This window comes from Chrysochloris asiatica, unplaced genomic scaffold (genome assembly GCF_000296735.1).
Source record: "Chrysochloris asiatica unplaced genomic scaffold, ChrAsi1.0 scaffold00058, whole genome shotgun sequence".
Classification (NCBI taxonomy): domain Eukaryota; kingdom Metazoa; phylum Chordata; class Mammalia; order Afrosoricida; family Chrysochloridae; genus Chrysochloris; species Chrysochloris asiatica.
Window position 1 is genome coordinate 13,360,819 of NW_006408576.1, and position 10,429 is coordinate 13,371,247.

The 10,429-nt window shown below is 36.0% G+C and overlaps 1 protein-coding gene across 1 annotated transcript in view; it reads left to right on the forward strand.

The window, feature by feature from the left end:
* The window catches only part of RNF144A (ring finger protein 144A), an 85,929-nt gene that overhangs the window by 33,178 nt on the left and 42,322 nt on the right, over nucleotides 1–10,429 (forward strand). The window contains exons 2-3 of the mRNA XM_006863977.1: nucleotides 4,284–4,388; nucleotides 4,538–4,598. Coding sequence (XP_006864039.1) covers nucleotides 4,284–4,388; nucleotides 4,538–4,598 — 166 coding nt within the window. The remainder of the gene's footprint in view (nucleotides 1–4,283; nucleotides 4,389–4,537; nucleotides 4,599–10,429) is intronic.

Here is a 10,429-nt window from a genome sequence, read left to right on the forward strand (position 1 = left end):
GTATTTTTGACCACACTAGTGTCTTGGGAATGTAAATCTCTTTACATTCCCAGCTCCATGAGCATATAAAGAGGTTTATCTGAGTAGACTCAAATTGTGCTAGTTTAATGTGTTAGCAATTCTTTGATTTAAGAAAAAGTGTATAAGATAACAGAAAATAATTAATAAATGAATGCTTTCTAAAGGGTTCACAATTGAGGCAGAAGGCAAAAATAAAAATCCACTACTACTTTTGAAGTCAGCAATACCTGAGTTTGAAACCTAGATTACAACTTTGAACTGGCTAGTTAACTGTCCTGAGATTCAGTTTTCTTGTATATTAAGTTGGGGTAGTAATAACTCAGAGGCATATTGCATTTGATTGGTAAGCCAATATAAATAAGGGAATTAACATAGTGCCTGGCACTTAGAAGGCAGTTGATTACTGTAGTTATTTTTAGTATTAATGGTTATTGTTGTTGCTGTTAAGTTGATTCCAACTCATAGCAAGGCTCATGCACAACAGAATGAAACACAGCTGGGTCCTGGGCCATTCTCACAATCATTGTTAAACTTGAGCTCATTGCTGCTGCCACTGTACCAATTTATCTCACTGGGGGTCTTTCTCTTTTTTTAATACCCTCCACTCTACCAAGCATGGTATCTTTCTTCAGAAACTAGTCCATTCTGATGATATATCTGAAGTATAACAGAAGTCTGTCCATCCTGGCTTTTAAGGCGGCATTCTAGCTGTACTTCTTTGAACACGGATTTGTTTGTTTTTCTCTCAGTTCATAGTTCTTTTAATATTCGTCTCCAACTCCCAACCTCAAATATATCAATTCTTCTACAGTCTTCCTTATTCTTTGTCGAACTTTCACATGCATATAAAGCTATTGAAAATACCATGGTTTGGGCCAGGTGCACTTTAGTCCTCAAACTGACGTCTTTGCTCTTGAATACTTTAAAGAAGTCTTGTGCAGAAGATTTGCCAAATGCAATGAAATAGGTAATAAAATCCTGCCTCGATATAAGCTTTATGACTTTGTATTTCTTTTTATAGAAGTTTCTGTATTTTTACCTATTTAGGGGGCTTCATGACATCTTTTTGCTATTAAAATTAAAAACATACCATATGAATCATGACTCACTTTATATCTGGAAGAAGACCCAGTTTGTTTTTGAGAGATGCAAGGTCAGGAAATCAAATACTCATCTCTCTTGATATAGTAAACAATTGGTACTTCTAGAGCATAATCACCTTGAAAATTGTGCAGATAATTTTCAGTGGCATAGAATGTTCACTGTTTGGAAGATTTCTGCTAGACATGACTCACTAGTCTTTGCCATATGAAATCTCTTGAACAATGATGTTTAGAGACATAGATGTCCCTAGGATGCACTTCAAACTAATTTTAATAGTTGTATTTTGCTTCTTTGGAAGAATAAAGCGTTCCCATTATATACTGCTCCACACAATATTATGAGAGTTCTTTGGCATTGTATGAGTTTAAGGCATTCCAGTGCCCTTCAGAGACCTAGTTTATACAAAGTTAATTATAGGAAGCAAAATAATGATATTGTTGCTAAGGTTTTGATATTTGGGAGCTCATAACTGTAAGAAAAATGTCACCCAGGTAGACAAACAACAGATAACAAAAGGCATTATTTACTTTGTTCACACTGTGTACCAGAAAGTGTGCTCATGATAGTCGTTATTAAGTGTCGTTTCCAACTCATAGCAACCCTGCATAGGGTTTCCAGGGAGCAGCTGGTGAATTTGAATCACTGACCTTGTGGTTAGCAGTCCCGTGCTTATGTATGATCTATTGTCATGTATGATCTATTGTCATGTATGATCTATTGTCATGTATGATCTATTGTCACACTAGGACTCCAGAAAATGTGCTAGGTACTTACATATGCTTTCTTTCTGTCACAAAAGCCCTGCATGACAAGCATCCCTACGTTATCATCAGGGAGCTGTGATCCAAACACCTAAGTAACTTGTTCATGACATCAGACATGTATGTGGTGAAACAAGGTTTATACGAGTCTCTCATCTCCAAGGCTATGATCTTTCTATCTCCTCACGTAGCACACAAATATAAACAGGACATTCCATGTTTCTTCCAACTGTAAACAGGCCACTGCTCTACTAAACCATTTCAATATCTTCCCAAGACAGGCTAGCTGATGCTTCCCAGATCTGGGCTCAGAGTTGATGGAGACTCAGTTTAACCCCACCTTCCTCATTGCTGGTCCTTCCCTGAACTTAAGAAAAGCTTTGGGAAAACTTATTTTGAAGATTGCCTTAATTTCTTTTATTTATTTATTTAGTTATCTAGAGTTTTTAAAGAATAGGTTATTCTAATTTGTTGGTATAGAGAGAATTACCCATTCATATCAAATAGTGATTTGTGTATTCAGTATATCTGATTTATAATGTTCTCTTCTAAGTTCTTCCCCTTATAATTCTGCTAAGACATAGGTTAAACCACTCTATAGATTGGGAAAACAAGACTGAAAGAGATAAACTGACTTGGTTTGTTTTAGGCCAAAGAACTAAACCAAGTAGAAATTGAAGCTGGATTTCAATTTATGCCTATGCATTGATAACGTTTTAATATAATGACAACAATGTCATGATATTGTTGTCATTATATGTTGTTGTTGTGATGTGCCATGGAGTTGGTTCTGACTCCTAGCAACCCTGTATAGGGTTTCTGAGGCTGTAAATCTTTACAGGAGCTGAAAGCCTCATCTTTCTCCCGTGGAACAGCTGATAGTTTTGAACTACTGACCCTGAGATTAGCAGCCCGATTTATAACCACTATGCTACCAGAGACAGCAATGTATAATAACATTAAAATACATTCTTGTAATACAATGGATCATAAATTTGAGGAGAGGGAGATTTTGCCAACATAGCATATGAATTTGATGAGTTGCCATTATAATATTACAATTATAGTATTAGAAGAGTATTGCTTTTAGAAGCACTTGGCTATTACCTGAAAGTTTGGCAGTTCAAACCCACCAAGTAACTTCATGGGAGAAGACTTGGCAATCTGCTCCAGTAAAGAGCTAAGCTCTATGGGGAAGCTGTACTCTATCACACATCAACTTACTATGAGTCATAATCGACTTGATTGTACCCAACAACCGGAACATTATAAATTCCAAATATTGTACTAGGATCATGATTAAAAGTTGATTTGAAGGTGCTATTAATTTGGAAATGTTTTCATTTCACTGAATGCCCTAGATACCAATGTTCTCTGAATTCTCATGTAAACTTTTCAAACTTTCTGTCTCTAGTCTTGGTAATGTGCTTACCTGAGGTATGCCATATATTTCTTGTAATTAGTATTTATAATGTCGTTTTCAGGGAAACACTGGGTTTCTAAAACAGATTTTCTTTGCAAAGCTAGAGTAAATTGGTACTGAGTAAAGGCCTCATATTCATATTTAATATCTTCCATTTGTGTTTTGTTTTAACTTCCTTTCAGATATTAAGCAGCCCTCCCAAGTAGCTAACTTGGTAGTAATTATCATATAAGTGAGGTGGAACCTGGATTGTAAATATTAATGAGTTCTCAGTGAGGAAAGCATAGGCTGCTTAGTGTCAAGCAAGCCTAGGTTTGAATCTAGGCTATGATCTTTCTTATCTGGAAAACTGATAATTTCCTTTTTGCTATATCAGTTTTAACATCCCAAATGTGGACTAGCAATACTTTTACTAGGAGATTGCCTAAGGATTAAATTAATGATGTGATGTATTTTGTACAGTCCATAACATTGAATATGCATGTAATCAAGAAATATTATTTCCCAGCCTCCTTCATTGCCTTACTTCTTGTGTTTGTTGAGGCTTTTGTGTTTGTTGAGTTTGTGCAAAGGGCTCAATTCACTAATCTTAACTTCCTTAACAAGGCTACAGTCCTGGCACAGAATATTGTTGTTGTTAAGTGCCATTGAGTCGGCAACCCTGTATAAGGTTTCTTAGGAGCAGCTGGTGGTTTGAACCACCAAACTTGAGGTTTGCAGTCTAGTGCTTTTCATGCAATGCCACACCAGGAATCTAGTAAAGAATAGGTACCCAATAAATATTTGTTGAGTGAAGATTGCCTGTAATTTAATGGTTGTTTAGGCTACACAATAAAAACATAAAGTTGTTATGGAACAATTGTACTTGATGAGCCTTTTCTTCTTCTTTTTTTAATGCATCATATCACTTCTTCTATGGCCTTAAGGAAGTAAAGATGTTTACATACTTTTTTTTTTTTTTTTTTGTCTTTCAGTGCCTGAAACAGTATGTTGAGCTCTTGATCAAAGAAGGACTAGAAACTGCAATTAGCTGTCCTGATGCTGCCTGCCCTAAACAGGGCCATCTACAAGAGAATGAGGCATGTTCAATGAAATAACTCAGGTTTTGGGAATGTGTACAAATATGCACTTCCTAGCTTATTGGTGTCTTTTAGGTCCTGCCAAGGTTTATATTATGTTAGATTCTAGTCCTCAGTTTCCTATACTCCTTGTTTATTTTTTCCCTTAGATTGAATGCATGGTTGCAGCAGAAATTATGCAAAGATATAAAAGACTACAATTTGAACGAGGTAGGTGCCCCAGTATATTTGCCTGTTACAATTCTTTTGGGTGTTCCTCCGTGGCACAGATAGTTACATATTCAACTACTACTGAAACACTGCAGGTTCAAATACATGCAGAGGCTCCTTGAGAAAAAAAACCTGGTGATTTACTTACAAAAGTCTCAGCCTTTGGAGCACAGGTATACATGGAAACACATGGGGTCAGCATGTGTCACAATCAACTGTTTTTGTTTCTTTAATATATGAACTCTGGTGGATTTGTGGTTTACATGTTGGGCTACTAACCACAAAGACAGCAGTTTGAATCTGCCTGCCACTCCTTGGGAGAAAGATAAGCCTTTCTGCTCCCATAAAGATTTATAGCCTCAGAAACTCTATGAAGGGTCTTTATAAGTCAGAACTGAGTCAATGACACACAACCATCATCACTATGGCAGAATCTGGATAACTATAACTTGAAGATAATTCTTTTGCTATACATGGTTGTACATCATTTGGTTATAATAAGAGTGAAAAAGTTGAATGTAAACTGAATTTCTGAATCTCAGCTGACAGTTTCAATTATCTGAACAACTAAACCCTAATTTGAAGGCCTTTGCTTATAATGTATTTGGTAGTAGGAAGAATTCATGGAACACAATTTGTTTAAAGAACTAGAACATTCACGAGACATTATACTTCAACCAGGTTAAAGCCTAATGATTTTAGGGCTAATTTGAACTTGAATTTGAAAGAGACAAAGATATTTTCTGGGCCAAACACTGTTATTGTAGGTAAGTACCTTTGAGTCAGTTTCAACACATAGCAATCCTGTAGGGTTTCCAAGGAACAACTGGTGTAATTGAATCACCTATCTAGAGTAGTGGTTATGAATCAGGCTGCTAATCTCAAGGTCGACAGTTCAAAACTACAGCCATTCCTCAGGAGAAAGATGAGGCTTTCTGCTCCTGTAAAGATTTACAGCCTCGGAAACTCTGTGCGAGGTCACTATGAATTGGAACCAACTCTACAGTACTGAACAACAACAACATCTTGTGTTTAGCAGAATTATCCTACAGCACCACACCAGGACTTTGGGCTAAGCAGAGTAGTAATTATAATAATCACTATTGCCCTACTAATAGTCCTGTTATGGTACTGTCAGATAAGCACTGGATCGTAAGTTCATATGAATCCTAAGGTCAGTGGTTCAAACCCACTAGCCGCTCCTAGGAAACCGTATACAAGGTTGCTAATGAGTTGGAATGGACTCAATGGGACTTAACAACAACAACAGTTATTCTACTAACAGCAATCAAATATAAAGATTTATAGTCTCAGAAATCCTATATAGAGTCATTATGAGTTGGAATAGACTAGTGTGTAGTGACATTGGTTTAGGGTTGATAGGTTGAGGTGGGGGATGGAATGTGACCCATGTCCTTTGACCCTCAGTTCCAACTCTCACCCACAGTGCCCTGTCCAGCATCTTGCCGAGTCAGACCTGTTGCCGACATCATGATTCTATAGGATATTGGCATGGTGGAAATCAAATAGGCCAGTGTGGGTATGTTATCAAACAGTAATGTTAGCACTGTTTGCAAGTGTGTGTTTCACAGGATTAAAACACTTGGAATATCCAGGAAAGAGATCTTTATCTTTGCTCTCAGTATGACTCAATCTGGCATCCTTTGCACATGCATACAAGTGGGCTTCAAAAACTTTGTAGAAAATGGCATTAAAAGGTAAAGGAATTTTCCCACAAACTCTTTGAAGCCCCTCCTATATTTTGTACCTGGCCAACTGATTGGAAAACATCCTTATTTGTGCCAATTCTAAAGAGAGGTAACCGAATGGGATATGGGAATCATTAATATCTCATGTAAGTAAAATGTTGCTGAAGATAATTCAAATAATGGCTGTATGTCAACAGGGAACTGCCAGAAACTCAAGTAGAATTCAGAAGAGGACATGGAACTAGGGATATTACTGCTGATGTCAGATGGATCGTGGCTGAAAACAGAAAATACCAGAAAGTTGTTTGCTTGTACTTTATTGACTATGCAAAGGCTTTTTACTGTGCGTATCATGGCAAACTTTGGATAATATTGCAAAGAATGCATATTCCAGAACACTTAATTTTGCTCATGAGGAACCTGTACATAGATTAGGAGGCAGTCATTCAAGCAGAACAAGGGAATACTGAGTGGTTTAAAATAAGGCAAGGTGTGCACAAGGGTTGTATTCTTTCACTATATTTATTCAGTCTGTATGCTGAGCAAATACTATGAGACGCTGGATTATATAAAGAAAACCATGGAATCAGCATTGGAGGAAGACTCATTAACAACCTGCGATATGCAGATGATACATCCTTGTTTGCTAGAAGTAAAGAGCATTTAAAATACTGATGAAGATCAAAAACTACAGCCTTCAGTGTGGATTTCACCTCAGTGCAAAGAAAACAAAATTCCTTGAATTTGCAGATTTAAAAACTGTCACTTCAAGGTTAAAGTATCCACTGTTTTTATAAATCAAACAATGCTGCCTCAGAAATCCCTTGGTACTGAAATGGTAACACGATCAGTAAAGAGGTCAGTTTGAACAATTGTTGAGTCATATTGACTACAGAAAAAGGTCAGTTTGCAGATAGGCATAAAAAGAAAGTGTTATTGAAATAAATACTCAACAGCACATTTAATCTCTGAAATCTCATCGGTTGCACTTTTAAGATCAGATACCAAAATTTTGGTATATGGTAAAAATATTATACCTTAGGTTACTAGAGAGTCAGTTTTAACATCATGTGACTCTGTACTACAGGCATGTGAAACAGTCCCCAGCTTTATGTTTTTGATTTAAAAATATAATTCCACAGATGAAAAACATCATATATGGATAAATGTTTATTTTACTGAAGAAATTTGGAGATTATAATGTTTAAAGAATTATGCTTTTCAAATGATTTGGGAAACACTTTTGTCTTCCTCTTTATTTTGAGGGTAGTTTGCTTTGCTTTTTTTTTTTGTTATTATTATTACGTAGAATCACTAAACCTGTGCAATGGTTACATGGAGGTATCTGAGGTCTTATATGATTGTGCATTAGCCTGGATGGCCATAGTTTAAATGATCAAACCTGAAGATTAGCATACAAGGAAGTGTAAGTTCATACTGCCTACTTACAAGACAATGTTTGCTCTTCATAACTACATAGCATTATGCCACTGATTGATAAAGAGTTTAAATGAATTCTGTGAGGTGGAACACCAGAATAATTAGCGCACATTCTCACGTACGATCTTGATTTCTCTGATGTTCTTGGTCATATTGAAACATTTCAGTATACAACAACACTGCAGTGTTCATACCAAGAGAAAAGCCATCATAACGTGTATGCTGGTCGTGGCCATCAGCATGGTACAGTTTTTTTAAAATAAACTATAATGCCCTTCATGGTAAAAAAAAAAAAAAAAGTGGAAAACAAAATTCCTCGCTATTGGACCAATAAATAACCTTATTATAAATGGGTAAAGATTGAAGTTGCCAAAAACTTATTTTTGGTTGAATCCACAATCAATGCTCATGGAAGCAGAAATCAAGGAAAAAAACAAAGTATTACATTAGGCACATCTGCTGCACATGACCTCGTTAAAGTGTTTAAGAGCAAAGATAATCAGTTTGAAGAGTAAGGTGTGCCTGGCCCAAGCTGTGGCATTTTTCATTCACCTCATATGCATGTGAAAGTTGGACAGTGACTGAGGGAGACTGTAGAAGAATTGATGCATTTGAGTTATGGTGTTGGAGAAGGATATTGAAAATACCATGGACTGCCAAAAGAACAAACACATCTGTGTTTGAAGAAGTATAACCAAGATACTCCTTAGAAGTCAGGACACTGAGACTTCATCACTCATACTTCAGACAAGTAATTCTCCATTCCTGGAGAAGGACATCATGCTTGTTAAAGTGGAGGGTCAACAAAAAAGAGAAGACCCCCCCCCCGCCCCCAAGGAGATATAGTGGCACAGTGATGGCAGCGATGGACTCAAATTTAACAATTGTCAGGATAGCGCAGTACTGGGCAGTGTTTTGTTCTGTTGTGCATAGGGTTGCTGTGAGTTGGAACCAACTGGAGGGCATCTAATAACAACAACAATCTATATTACAGGCATTAGGCTCATCTGCAAAAAATCAGAATATCAGAAGTATGCAGGTGATGCTTCTTACGCAAGATATTTTGATGAAGATGCTATATATGAATTCTAAAACTGTCATCTTATTTTGTAATCACTAAAGAATACTCCTCCCTCTTCCTTAAACTAGTTTCTCAGCTTTTTGCCTACATCATACTAAGAAACAACCTTACACTGCATATTTAAATAAAAACCACTGTCAACATGGAAATGGAACTCATTATAGACTAGAGACATACCAAGAGATTCCTGGTTTCATTGAATGTGAAAAAAAAAAATTTTAAGTCACAATAAACATAACTGTTTTCTCTCAATGATTACTTTTAAAAAGGAAAAAAAGGCAATATGTGTTCAATTAAAAAAAATTAAACAAGACATTTGATGTTGTTGTTACATACCATTAAGTCGATTCTGACTCATAGCCACCTTGTACAGGGTTTCTGAGGAGCAGCTGGTGGGTTTAAACCACTGATGTTTTTGTTTACAATCCAGCGCTTATCCTATATTGCCACATCAGGAGCCCAGACTTTTGATAGGTATTGAAATTTGTGTTTAAGAGCTTGTTTATTTAAATGACATTTACCATTTTGATTTGGATCCGTTTACAGCTTAAATAAAAGGTCATTTGGTATAAAAGTAAGTGTGTGGGGCTATAAAATTGATTAATTTTAATTTCTAAGTCTTTTAGGCTCTTCTGAAAACATTTTCTAGAGAGAATTTTGACAGAAACTGTCAGTTGTTTGGATTACAATAAAAGGAACTTTCTATGACATTGAATTAATGTACAAAATGCAGCTGAGTAAATTTTCCTAACTAATATTTTAACTGTTTTTCTTTCTTTAGTATTTTGGCTTAGTGAAAGTGATTTTGTTTTTCTTTTTCCTTTTGCATAAAATTGACGCCAACGCGACTTAGGTTTTAAAAACTTGCCCTTTAAGCTATTACTTTTTAACATTTTATTAATATTATCCTTAAAACTAAAACAGAAATTAGACTTAAATTTAATAAGACAAAAATCTTGTCTGAATAAGATGATGACAAATTAGGTCTAAACAACAGTTATCTAGTGTATCCAGTACTTTAAAGTGGTTTTGAAATGCAATTTAAGAACAAATTTACCTTGTTCAAGCCTTTCATTTATTTATTATTTATTTTTAATTTATCAAAAAAGTTTTTATTGTGAATTGAGTGAAGGTTTACAGGATAGATTATCAGTTTTGCATTCAACAAATCATACTTCATTTCAGTGGGGATTCTACCTTACTCCCTTCATTCTGAAACTAAGCACACTCAAGAAAGCTTGTAAGCCAGCCACTTTATGCCTCTGTAGCACCCCATTTTTGATAGCCAATGTCTATAAGTTGTCTGTCCCTATCAATCCAATGTACTGAAGAGACAAGCTTGATCCTTGATATGAAGAATCCTTCCATTTCAATTGGAATTTTGAGCAACTGCATCCATAAGCCAAAGTTCATCAGTCCAGTTAATCAAATTGTAGCAATTTACATTTGCTCCCTGTATCAAACATCTTTGTCTTCACGTGATTGAGTTCTGGCCAGCTAGCCATGTAAGTTAGGTCAAATGGATACTATCTGCAAGTTTGAGAGTTCTCTCATGTCTCCCCCCACTTCAGACCAGCTGGCTGTTTCACTCTGAGTTCTAG